Source organism: Schistocerca gregaria, chromosome 1 (genome assembly GCF_023897955.1).
Source record: "Schistocerca gregaria isolate iqSchGreg1 chromosome 1, iqSchGreg1.2, whole genome shotgun sequence".
In the NCBI taxonomy this organism is placed as follows: Eukaryota; Metazoa; Arthropoda; class Insecta; order Orthoptera; family Acrididae; genus Schistocerca; species Schistocerca gregaria.
In genome coordinates this window covers 411,120,028-411,134,211 of record NC_064920.1, presented here as the reverse complement: position 1 = coordinate 411,134,211, position 14,184 = coordinate 411,120,028, and the positions used below count along the sequence as shown (strand labels likewise).

The 14,184-nt window shown below is 36.6% G+C and overlaps 1 protein-coding gene across 1 annotated transcript in view; it reads right to left on the bottom strand.

Annotated features, from left to right (window-relative positions):
- The window catches only part of LOC126349809 (pre-mRNA-processing-splicing factor 8), a 103,801-nt gene that overhangs the window by 50,785 nt on the left and 38,832 nt on the right, over positions 1-14,184 (bottom strand). The window contains exons 14-16 of the mRNA XM_050002460.1: positions 10,678-10,794; positions 6,014-6,220; positions 5,774-5,937 (exon numbers count right to left, since the gene is read on the bottom strand). Of these exons, the coding sequence (XP_049858417.1) occupies positions 5,774-5,937; positions 6,014-6,220; positions 10,678-10,794 (488 nt within the window). The remainder of the gene's footprint in view (positions 1-5,773; positions 5,938-6,013; positions 6,221-10,677; positions 10,795-14,184) is intronic.

Sequence of the window (14,184 nt, the reverse complement as noted above, 5' to 3'; positions counted from 1 at the left end):
GTTCCTTGACTATGCACGAGGCCACGGTATTGGCGTGTGGAGTCTGATGTGTGCTGGGTTCCACCTACTGCCCTCAGATAGGGGTCAGAAGACAGCTGGCACTCTGGCATCTTGTCCCACCAGGAACTCAGCACTGGTGGCGGCAGGCATAGACAGCGGGCCAGCACAGCAGTGGCACCAAGTCCCTTGAAGAACTTAGGGCCAGTTTCAAGCCCACGGCTACTGCAGGGTGATCACAGTCATCCTGCTGTCTGGTGTAGCTCTGGTGTCCTGACACTACTCATTAACAGCAATGAGAAGTCATCCCTGCCTTAAAATCCACTCATTTATATCCTCCGGTGCCCACTTGCTTCGCTAAAGCTTGATGCCTAGTCACGTAGCCATAAGCCATAACATGAGACTTGGCTTGGTGTAGTGAAATCGCCCCACTTGCTACACGGTTACCATTGTGCGCTGCTGTTTACTGCTACACTCTGTTATCCTTTCTCCGCAATAAATTGCTATGTCTATTATTGGATCCAACTTGTCGCCACACTAGCGGCTACTGGCCCATGGCTGTTAATGTCCAAAGACTGTGTAGTGGCACTACAACTACATTATTTTGTTCTACTTCTGAGTGAACATTAATTTTGACTGTTTCATCAGTAAGGTCTTCAACATAAGCTGGACTTTTACAAATTACAGCACTAATCACAAAATTGTGGTGATTAACTTCTCTCCAAAGAAGAAGCTTTTTTATTTATGTCCTTTTCAATAAAAACGTTGTACATTGTTTGCCTGGGATGTGTCCTCATTTTGCCACAACTTATGCAAGACTTAGCACATGTTGCACAGTGCCAAGATACTGGAGTTCTTACAATGCTATAATTTCCACCGAGGCGGGTCACAAGTGAGAAGATTTAGTAGTAATTTAATATGTATTAAAATTGTTGTTGTTGTTGTTGTCTTCAGTCCTGAGGCTGGTTTGATGCAGCTCTCCTTGCTACTCTATCCTGTGCAAGCTTCTTCATCTCCCAGTACCTACTGCAACCTACATCCTTCTGAATCTGCTTAGTGTATTCATCTCTTGGTCTCCCTCTATGGTTCTTACCCTCCATGCTGCCCTCCAATACTGAACTGGTGATCCCTTGATGCCTCAGAACATGTCCTACCTACCAACCGATCCCTTCTTCTAGTCAAGTTGTGCCACAAACTTCTCTTCTCCCCAATCCTATTCAATACTTACTCATTATTTACGTGATCTACCCATCTAATCTTCAGCATCTTCTTAAGTATTAAAAATTATTTAAAGGATATTCAAATACTTGCATTTGTGCGTTAAAATAATATGCAAAACATAGGCTTAATTAATGTCTTTTTACTTTTGTTTCATGCTGAGCATACAAGTGACTCAACATTCTGACAGCAGTATCCTGCTGCAATTGCCATACAAACTGAGATGACTATTGTCACAACCAACCAACAACCAACAATCTCAAGAAAATCCCGCCACTCAGTGATTCAGCGATTCAGATCTATGATTCCATTGTGTTATTTAAAATTCCGTTGTAAAAATTACAATAATCAAATGACTAATATGAATTGTGTAGGATCATACTGAAATCATTCATTTCCTTCCTCAAGAACACACATACCGATTTTTTACATGCAATGCTTCCCTACAACTGATTCAAGTACACAATGTTACACTGGAAATATGTACATGTAAGCATATTACACACTATAAAATAAATTAAAATTATACATTGGAAAGAAAAAACATCACATGGCAATACTTAACCGAAAAACAATGATTAAAGTAATTCTATGCCACATGAAAATTTGTTAAAAAATGCACGTGCATAAGTGCCTAAACAACTCAAAACATCTGAAATTTTACCAAACTGTATTCTGAAAGAGTAAACAGTCATCCACAATATATGTCGCACAACTCTTGTTCAGTGTTCTGGTTTTGTTTTCCCCCCTATCAGTGTATATCAAAAGCAATTTTCTGTATTCTTAATACAATATTACAAATTTGTAAAGTACAGAAAATAAACTACTTTTCATTATTTCAAACCAACAGAATTTTTGCGGCCTACATTCAGGAAGAAGTTATTCTTCAGAGTATGGTTGTAACACAAAAAGCAAATTGTCTGAGATCCAGTCATACTATCAAAGAGTACGAATATTTCTCTCGCAAAATGGTCTTTAACTTGGGTGTTCCAGACAATATCTTTGTGCAATGACTATGTTACGCAATGACACACAAACAGCGCCTCTTCTTTATGGTAAGTAGCACTCTGTCTTTTCCTACAATGTTGATATTCCTACTTGGAGTTTCCATTGTTTGATACAAACGATGATTTCAAACGTCTTTCAAATCAAGAGAAAGACATTTATTTCAGAGATTTTGGAAAAATATTTACTAATGTATGGCAACACATACAACAAATAGCCATTAGCAAGATGAAACTAGTACCTTTTATGATTGAAACGGCTAACAAAGTTGAACCTGTAAGAAATTTCTATTCGGTCCTGGTTTGTTCCTTTAAGTGCCTGTTTATGTCTTTTGAATGTATATTCCACATATTGCATTACATATTTTCTGAATTTAGGGCATGTTTCTGGAATTTTTAGTGCACAAGTTTACACAAATTTTGTAGCATCAATTTACCATGTGGTATTAACATCTTGGGCATCAATGAAACACCTGAACAAGTGTATAAGGAACTAGGTCAACAATCTGAATTTCATGACGTAAATCAGTTCTCGTGATTGTTAACGGAACACATTTAAAACTTATTCAGAAAACAAGTTACATTAAATAAGATTTCACCGAGTGCAATTCATTAAGTTTCCTTAACATCACACTGCAGACCTGCACAGTTTGTTAATCATCATCAGTGTTCTGGCAAAAGGCAGGTTTTCACACAGTAGTTCTCCAGGCTGTCCGGTCTTCTGCCATCCTCCTCAGGTCTGTATAATTTCCTCTTCCCTTTATGCCGTCTATCATCTTGTATCTCCTTCTTCCTCTCAGTCTTCTCCCACAAACCAATCCTTCCAAAGCATCTGCTAGCCAGCACTCCCTTCTCAATAATATCCCAACCAGTTCTTTTTCCTTTGTCTTACAACCTTCAGCAGACATCTTCTCTCACCAACCCTTTCCAATAATCTTTCATTACTCAATCTTTCCATCCAGCTTAATCTTTCCATTCTCCTCCACATCCAGATCTCCAACGATTCTAACCTTTTTTTCATCCTCTCGTCTTAAGTGTCCATGTTTCTGCCTCATATAGTGCCACACTACAGACAAAACTTTTGCCAAGCCTTTTCCTTAGACCTTTATCTAAATTGCGACATAAGAGTCTCCTCTCTCTGTTGAATGCCTCCTTCGCTATGGCAATTAGAGTTTTCACTTCCTGGTGACATCTCAAGTCTTCAGTTATTGTGCTTCCAAGATACTGAAATGCATTTACTTGGCTAACGGTAGATTGTTCTATTTTAATATTGGACAGTCTGTGTCTTATACTGATGACCATACTGTTTGTTTTCACTGTGTTTATATGCATCCCATATTCTACACAAGCTTAATTCAGATCTTTCAGCATGTTGTTCACTATCCACTCACTTTCTGCCACTAATACCATGTCATCAGCAAATCTTATAAATTCTATTCCCTTTCCACCAATACATGTTCCTCTTTTCCCACGTAAGCCTTTTGCAATAATCTCTCCAAAGTATGCGTTAAACAACAGTGGGGAAAGGCAACAACCTTTTCTAACACCTTGTCGAATGCTACGTCCTTCTGACATTTCCTTATCCTTACTTTCTGATGTAAATATAGATTCTGTACCAGTCGTCTCTCATTCCAATCTACTCCTTTCCTCTTCAAACTACCCATCAGCTTGTTCCACTGAACTCTGTCAAAAGCCTTTTCTAAATCTATAAAAACAACAAAGATTTCTCTACCCTTTCCCATATATCTTTCCCCTTGAGTTCTTAACAGGCCAATAGCATCTGCTGTTCCTTTTCCTCTTCTAAATCCGAACTGCTTCTTTGCAATGCCTCTATCCAGCTTGCAATATAGCCTTCTATTCAACACTCTCAGCAAGACTTCAGCTGCATGAGAAATATGACTAATGGTCCAATGCTCTTCACATTTTTTAGTGTTTCTCTTTTTCTCTATTGGTATCGTAAATGTTGCAAGGAAGTCCTCAGGCCAGTCCCCTTTGTCATATATCTAGTTACAGAGGTAGACTATTTCTTTTCTTGCCTTGTTTCCCTGAGTCTTCAACAGTTCTGATGTAAATCATCAATTCCTCATGCCTTCTTATTCTTCATCTCCTTCAGCATCTTTGCTACTTCTGCTTCCAAGATTGTGAATTCCTTTCCATCTTCCGGCACATATTACTCCTCTTCAACCTTAATTTCACTTTGCATTTCATCCGCCTTATACAGACATTCAATATATTCTTGCCATCTGTTCAAAACCTCATGTGGTTCTTCTGCTAGAGTACCATCCATTCCTTCTATTTCCATGTTATTGCTCTTTCTTTTACGTTCAAAAACTATCTCACCAGCAAGTCTATACATCATTTCATACTTTCCCTCTTTCTCCATTTTCTCTATTTTGTCGCATTTCTGTTTCATCAATTTTTCTCTCACTTCATCAGTTTCTCTTCTTAATTCATTATTCAGTTTCTTGTACGCCTTTTTCACTTTCTCCGCTCTTCCATGTTTTTCCAACACATTGTCTGTTATCCATTCTTTCCTGGTGCTTTGGGATACTCTAATTCCTAGTACTTCTTTGGCAGAGTCCATGAGCCCTACCCTCATTTTTATCCATTTTTCATTAACACTTTCATCAACACTATCTCTTTGCCATTTTTCCATAAATCTGTTCTCCAAATGTGATGTCTTTCCTACCTCTATAAGTCTTTCTATGTTTAGTCTTTCCTTTGCTTTACCTCTCCAGACTTTTTTTCAACTTCACTTTTATTTCTCCCATTACTAGGTTGTGGTCTGAATTTATATACACTCTTGGATAAGCTTTAGCATTCTTCAAACAGTTCCTAAACTGTTTTTTGTATCCGGATCTAGTCCAACTGATATCTTTCCCTATTCAAATTTGATATCCATGTGTAACATCTCCTTTTGTGGTGTTCAAATAATATGTTACCCACTGCCAATGAATTTTCTCTACAGACACTAATTAGTCGTTCACCTCTCTCATTTCTTATTTCTAATCCAAATTTTCCTACTGCATTTTCACCTCTTCCTTCACCCACCACTGCCATTCAGTCCCCCATGATGATAATGCAGGCATTTCAATTTTTTTTCTTGATGAGTTCTTTTATTTTCTCATAATATTCTTCAACTTCTCCATCTCTATGCTGGCTGGTTGGCATATATACCTGTATTAACACCAAATCTTTTGAACTACCCTTCAGTCGTATCATCAACAGTCTTCCATCAATATATTGTACCTTCATTACCTTATTTTTCAACTTTTGCCCTATCAATATTCCTACTCCGTTTTCCCACTCTTGATTTCCCCGAGTAAAAAGAGTTTATAATCTCCACTTTCTATCTCCCCATTCTCTCCTCATTTCATTTCACACAAACTGAGGGCATCTAATCTGTTCCTTTTCATCTCTGTTTTGCATTCTCTAGCTTTCCTGCTTGTGGGAAGTTTGTTAAAACATACTATAATTATTGTGCTAACACTGACAATTTTGACTACGACTATTGAACATATATTTAGACAAATCTATAAAAAGTTATGAATTACCTGTAAGCTTCCTTCAACCTTTCAAGAGACAATATCAGCAGCTTTGTATCGTGTTTGTATGACAATGGTGGAAATGGAATTGGTGCAAATCTTCGGGACTCTAACCAATGCACTGTTGTTGTGTATATAGCAACAGCTTCCTCAGGAGAGATATATGGCCCATCCTAAAATGTAATTAAGTAAATTAAAAAGTGTTAAAAATGTTGGAATTATAATAAGGAAAGTGGAAAATGCATTCACCTTCAGGTAGTTGTGTTGTCTTTCTTGTTCAGCTTTTAAGTAAAGTCTTGTAAGTCTACCAAGATTCTTTTTACAAACTGTTTTATCAACTGTAGCTCCACGCCTAATACGTTCTCTATTGTAATGTGCAGTATTAGTCCACCAGTCAGCTTTCATTTTAACATAACGTAAAATCATATTCTCAATTGGTGTAGGAAGCCCAGGAACCTAGAAGAAAACATATATTTATAAATAATTTAACAGTCAGTTGATCTCAGCACTTGTTATTTTGAAAGATATCTGAAAACACACAATTAATAACAACATTGTTACAAATATTTTAGCCAGCTCTCAAGAAAGTAAATTGAAACTTTTCTATTCAGTTATTTGCATGTTCCCTGTATTATAACTGTGACATGGTCCTTCCGATGTGGAATAAGTCAGTTTTACAATTACAGTAAACTTTTCAAATTTAAAATATACCAGCACGATTACTATATACATGAGTGTAATAAAGAATAAGAAACACTGTTGTTTAAGTGAATTTTATCCTTAACCCTGTTTCTTTATAGGGTGTAGAATACAATCTCCTATTCATCACAACTGAATGCAATTTATTTAAGACACACTCGTTTCAGGCTTGTGCCAATCTTCAAGTGGTTCAAATTCTTTCACTTGTGTCTATTTAGTCAATATCATGTAATGAATGTAGAAACTTGAAAATGAATGTATAATCATCTAAAGATGAGCACAAGCCTGACCTCATTTGTCTCTTAAATAAATCACCTTCAGTTATTCTACACCCTATACAGGAACAATCATGAAGTTCAACAACATCCATTATGGATCAAATTCACTTAATGTTATCTAGCCAGGCATTATGAACTGTCACTGTTTTCAGAACATTAAAATCAAGATGATTATAACCATTTAAACAATCAAATTTGGCAAAAACTATCTTTTGTCTAAAGTAATACTTAATTACATTAAAATTAATGTTAGGAACCATACTCACTCAGCCAAAATTGCAAGACAAAGTGTGAATGTCTGAAGGTGGGCTTTTAAGCCGAAAACCGGTTAACAATAAAAGTGTTATTGTAGAACAAAAGCAAACTGGTGCTTTTCATTTATTACAATATGTGAAATTATCTGATTAAAATCTCATTACACAAAATCAGTTTCCTTTACCATGCAAATATTCAAACTGCATTTCACACTAAGCAACTCCTTGACTCACACACAATTCATGTCTACTCTAGATAAAATTAGCAAGCAGGTGAGCAAAGAACCATTACTTGTGCTAACTAGGCATAATCAGAAATTACTTTCTTTCAATTCTGATGAAAGACAACAACCAGAACAAATTTTTTTATGACAGGGTGATAAAACTCCGCCAACATAACATTTAACAAAGATACATCTGAGTTACTTTAGAAAGGTCTCAAACAAAATATTCCACTACTGCTGCTCAATAATAACAGTATCAAGAATTTAACTGTCTGCTCTAAAGTGGCATGTGGCTCAGCTAAAACGAACAGTACGAGCAGATTAGTATTGTCTTAAAATTAAGAATATCACACACAAAAATCTACAAAACAAAAAAACACAACTGTGAAAAAACTGACTCCAAATTGCTCAGGAATATTAATAGAAAACTATTCCCAAATAAAGCTCTGGCAATGAAAGCTGATGAAGGGAACTCAGCAGTTACCGTATTTACTCGAATGTAAGCCGCACTTTTTTCCGGTTTTTGTAATCCAAAAAACCACCTGCGGCTTAGAATCGAGTGCAAAGTAAGCGAAAGTTCTGAAAAATGTTGGTAGGTGCCGCCACAACTAACTTCTACCGCCAAATATATGTAGCGCTACACAAGGTATGCTTTTTAGGCACAAGGATAAATACTGGCGCCAAAACCTCTGCGTCAGAAAGAAAGAAAAGGTGGAACACGAGCTTTTTTCCTCTGCCCCGAGTTTCGACCACTGCATTTTCATACATTATCCATTGATGTAAATACAAATTCCGTATTGTTCATCTTCGAATGTTGCAGCATTTCAATGTACTACGAAAATCCGACTGGCAAGACTGTTAGGGATGTTTGTCAATATGGCCAACTCTACGTTTTGGATTCTGTGAGAAGAGATGGTTGCTAATAGGAACTTCTATGAATTGTGAATCACTTGCAGTATTCTCTTCACCATAAGAATAATACGAATATAAACATTTTGCCACATATTCTTTTGTGTCTATTGCTATCTCATTTAAATTATGTCTGCCTAATAAACTACGAAATTTGATCAGACAATACCAAACACGGAAGAATATACATATCCTGTCATGTTTACATAGTATTATTCTAATGCGTAATAGTGATACAGTCAGAAATGAAGCACGGCAATTGACTAGATTGTTAAATCTAAGATGACTAATTTATGTGCAGAATGTAATGTACTAAAGAGGCATCTGCAAAGATTTTCAAACGGAGAAAAAATTCCGCTAAACTCTTGTTCAGAACATCTTATTATTTGGTTCTTGTTGATCATTATCAAAGAACGCAGCAGTGTAAGTAACTACAAATAGCAGTCGATCCCCCCCCCCTCTCTCCCCCCCTCCCTTAAAAAGGAAAAAAGAGAAAGAAAGGGAAAAAAAACGACGGTAATACACACTAAATCAAGCCATGCCGCGAGCGGCGACAGGCCATAAACACTCATCAGAATGCGACAAACAATGCACGACACAGTACAGTAATACATCTTCAGCTTAGAGTGACGTAAACACCTATAACAAAGAGAACGGCACTTATCAGATCAAAGAAAAATAAGCAATCAATTCAAACCAGACGAAGCATGTGAAAAAGGAAGGGTACCGGTATAAATACGGACGAAGTGCCTGACACATAGCAATGGCTACCAGGTAAAGCTTAACTGCTAAGTTTACGTCTCGAACCAAACTACTGTAGCTATATCGTCATTCATTCAACCTAAATTGTGTCTCATATCACAATGGACAAACTGTTTGGATTTGGAGGTGCAGCCTAAAACTTTTCTCCCCCCCTTGAATTTCGAGTCTCAAATTTCAGGTGCGGCTTAGACTCAGGAAAATTTTTCCCCTTGGTTTCGAGTCTCATTTTTCAGGTGCGGCTTAGATTAGAGTGCAGCTTAGATTCGAGTAAATACGGTATTTACATTTAATATATCAGCAAAACTCTGGAAATTTTACATAAAAAATATACATGAAAAACAGATTAAATCCATACCCAAATTTCAAGCCCAGCTAAGGAAACTAGTGAAATTTTATGATTTCCTGTCATCTGACTTCAATGTCCTACAACGCCTTGACATGAACCCAGCTGCACTAAATGCATGTTTGCAGCCAAAAATCCATAAGCCAGTTTGTCCTCGACATCATATGATTAACTCAATAAATGGTCCTGCGTATTTTGTTGCTGGGAAGCTTAAAGACTTTCACAGTATTTTTTATACTTATGAAATGAAGATAGCTATGACTTTATGTGTAACTACAATTTGGATACTCCACTTATATACAAGTATGCTAACATTTTCAACAAATTATTTTGACACTTTTTGTTCTTTCAGTTGTGTGTATTTAATCAACAACCTGTAATCTGGCTTTTTCTACGCGCTGAACTCCAACACTGAATATGGAAATAGGTAAATGAATGTATCATTACCTGAAGATGGGCTCCAGCCTGAAAACGGTTATGTCTCAAATAAATCAACTTCAATTGTGACTGATAGTGGATCTTGCACTACAACCTACTGTTGCTAATGCTCAACTGTGTTTTCATGGCTGGATGTGTCACTCCTTTCTGTATTACAACAAGACTGTGTGATAAATACAGGGTGTTTATAAATGAATATCGGGGTTTTAATGCTTTATAATATTTATTATATTAAACTTACAGTTATAAATGATATATCACATGAAAGAGCAACTCAAACAGTTGTGTTTGGCACCAGCGTGCAAGCACAGCGCGCAATGTTTCCGCTGCAATTCACTACTCATTGGTTGAGCTTCACTGTGCCCAAGTGCTGGATAGACCACAAAAGGCCCAATGACAGGGCTTGCTTTGCATGGCCTCCACGTTCACCTGACCTAAAGCCATGCGATTTTTTCCTTTGGGGCTTCATCAAGATCGTGTGTATGTGCCTCCACTACCAGCAGACCTCCCTGAATTAAGAAACTGGATTGAAGCAGCTGTTGCTACAGTCACTTATCAACGTTTGGGAAGAACTCTGATATAGACTTGATGTGTGCCATGTGACAAATGGTGCTCACATTGAACATTTATAGGGTTCTTAGAAAAACTGTGAGTTGCTCTTTCATTTGACATATCATTTATAACTGTAAGTTTAATATAATAAATATTATAAAGCATTAAAACCCCGATATTCATTTATAAACACCTTGAACTATTAAGTCATTTCTCTTTCTAGTCTTTTATTTATGAATGTTAATTTTAGAACTGTGAGTGTTGACAAACAAACATCTCACGAGAGAAATGTAGTGTGAGGCTGTAATCAAATTGCCCAGTTGAGCAGAGAGGTTCTAGATGGAGCATCACACACTGCTTTCATTACAAACTTCTTTGCAAGGAACCCTTCCCCAAAAATGACTATGTCATTCATTCTGAATAATGGCAGATTAAGTTTGTCATATTAACTGACCTTCCATGGTATATTGGCCTTCCAACATCTCCATGCTTCTGACAGATGCTGAAGTATGGTTCTGGCTTTATTCTGCTTAATTCCTTCAGGCATCATGTCAACAATATCGTGCATCACCTGAGTGAAGTAAAAAAAGCCATTAACAGTTATAACATTGCATTTAAATAACCTTATAATTGTGCCACACAGCTACCAGCTTTCATAAAAGAAATTCTGTTGGATTTTTAAAAAGCAAAACCACAAGCCATAAATTTCTTAGTTTTGTTACTTTTCAACTTGTTCCAGCCTCGAGGTTATCATCTGGCAGAACTTTTGACATTTTTTCAGTAGTGAATATCGTATGTATAAAATTTTAAACTAGAGTTGATGGTTGTTTATCACCGTGCACATATATAGCCCCGGTGTACAGCACTGCACTATCAAGTTTGGAACATAACTTGACAATGTGTCATATGCCAGAGCCACATATATCTTCAGTGATAAATAAGCATAGATTACATGTCAAAGTCATAGGTACAGCTTGTGATGTTTACATTTAACTTGATACAATTTACTGGCACCGATCAAGGAAAAAAATAATTAAAATAAACTATACAAGTGTAATATGACTTTCAAAATCTAATATAAAATACAGCAGCAATAAGAATTTGCTGATATATGTAAGCATGCAATAGTTATTTAAATATAAGTACATATCTTCAAATACGAAGGAAATGATAAATTTCCAATGCACTAAACTGGATTACCCTCAACCAAATATTTTTAACACTCATTCTCTGATATTAATACCATTTTTGTAACTTTCAAGGAACAAAATCATTTGTTTCAGTAACATGGAATATGCCATCCACCTTAACACAGCAGTTACAGCCATATCAAAATTAATATTTGAATCTTTTATTTTGATTCTGCAACAGTTCAATGTTTCAAAATGAAAAGGCAACTGCCAATTAATTGTATTCCAAAGAGCAGCAAGAATGAGAAATTTGAAGGATCTGAATCAAACGACACTACAACTCTATCATATTAAAAATAGTATTTTTAGACATTCATAATTAATAAAGAGCAAGTGCTTCATACATTCTAAAAACAGTGCGACCCCATGCTCTAAGAAATACATAGAAAATATACCATTTTGTAAAATATTCCAGCTTTTCTCTTATACCTGCCACTTGAGGCTTTTTACACTGCCCAGTCACATTAAGGGGGGTAGAATGTCAAACGGGCCGATTTTGAACAGGAGAGTTACCACAGGACATTTTAATTTCTACTGTCTATATTTTTACAAATAAATTCATAAAACTTTGTCACCATGACCAGGAAGGATTGAGGACTCACACCTATCACAGTGGAAGTTTCATAACGTATCAAAATACCTTTTTTTTACATGTGAAATTTCATCATTTTTTCACTTACTACTGACTGCATTTGTTGCTATAGGTACACTTTTCTTCCTAAGTAAGAGAGATTCTTAGATGACTTTTGCACAGCATACAAACCATAGTTACAGGTGTATGAAACTCTAGAAGTTATTTAATTTATGAAAAAATGAATTAACAGTTACATTTTAAACTTCATGTTTAGCAAAATTCAAGTTTTATAGTTAATAATCTAAATTTTTCCAAAGTTTTTTTAATAGATTTGGAAAATTCTAGTGTTTTATACACCTGTAACTACTGTTTGTACGCTATGAAAAATGCATCAAAGAATCTCTCTTACTTAGGAAGAAAAGTGTACCTACAGCAACAAAAGCAGCAAGTAATAAGTGAAAAAATGATGAAATTTCACATGTAAAAAAAAGGTATTTTGATATGTTTTTGAACTTCCACTGTGATAGGTTTGAGTCCTCAATCCTTCCTGGTCACAGTGACAAAGTTTTATGAATTTATTTGTAAAAGTATAGACAGTAGAAATTAAAATGTTCTGTGGTAACTCTCCTGCTCCAAGTCGGCCCATTTAACATCCTACCCCCCTTAATATAACCCCTGTGAAAAGCCTGAATAACAGTGCAGACTGTTGAGAGACATGCAGGAAGTGTGTCGATGAGGTTTTGGAAAGTACCAACAGGGATGTGGAGTCATGCTGACCCCAGTGCTACGACCTGTTACACTAGTTTCCTCAGTTTAGGATCAATGACGCAACCAGCCAGATCGAGGTTGTCCCACAGTTTCTTGATTGGGTTTAAATCTAGGGAGTTTGGAGGACAGGGAAGTAAAGTAAACTTATACTACTCAGACCAGGCATGTATGCTTCAATATTTGTGACGTATTGCATTGTTCTACTGGTAAATGTCATCATATCAAGGAAAAACAAACTGCACATACAGGATGACACAGTCCCCAAGGATACATGCATACTTGTGTTGATCCACTGTATCAACTAGAATGATGAGATCACCTAAGAGATGGGAGGAAAAAAACAGACCATAACGCTCCCTCTTCTGGTCTGGACCCTTCTATAACGATAGTTGCAGGGTGTTTGCTTTCACATGTTGCACGACATACACATCAACGGCCACCTGACTGAAGGAGCATAAAACATGATTCATCTGGAAATTCAACCTATGGATATCCAGTTGTTGTGTTGGCAAGCAAACTCCAGCCTTTGTTGCCGATGAACAGCAGTCAAGCATGGGTGGATGAGCCAGGAGCCTGCTGTGAAGAACCAAAAGCAGCAACATTCATCGAAGAGACACTGTTGGTAGCCCCTTGGTTCATCTGGGCTGTCATATGCTCAATAGTCACATATCTATCCACTTGTACACATCTTCACAGTTGCAGTCCATTGATCATCTATGGCCCATGAGACACCACAGTTGTCTCGGCGCAAGTTTTGGCTATTGTCATTTTGCTATGCAGATTATACTTTAACCATGGCAGCACACAAAATAGTCACAAATATAACCATTTCAGAAATGCTTCCACCCACGGCTCAACAGCCAATGTTTATGCCCTTATTTGTCATCAGAGAAATCACTCATTTCTGCATTATGACAACTGCCCTGTTTTTTGAACCATATTTGTAAGCCATGAAAGAGCCTCATTTATCTAACAATATGACTCCTAGGAGAGTTAAAAGTGATTCAGAAGCATTAAATCCAACCATCTGAATAATGCTTAAGGAACGGCCTTTTAAGATAAATATTTATTTTCAAATTTCCCATTTCTTGTCACATTTGATGAGGAAAAATATTTGACATTTTTCAACAAATCAGTCAACACCAAACACTTATGTTCTCTCATCATTGCCCTTATATTTAAATACTCTTAAATTAAGTGCTGTCTCTTGTCAGGAGATCTGAGATGTTGCTGTCAAGAGTGCACTAACTGCTAAGGACAGTTCTTACACAATGTTTAGTACAACATAATGATAAAACTTTGTCCCCGGGAGCTATGTATAAGCATGTGTTTGAGAATCTACTGTTACTAAACTGAAACTCTTCTAATTACCACTGTTTTATTCAGAAATTTATGACCAATTCTCGCCATGGTTTCTCAGCAGCGTTAT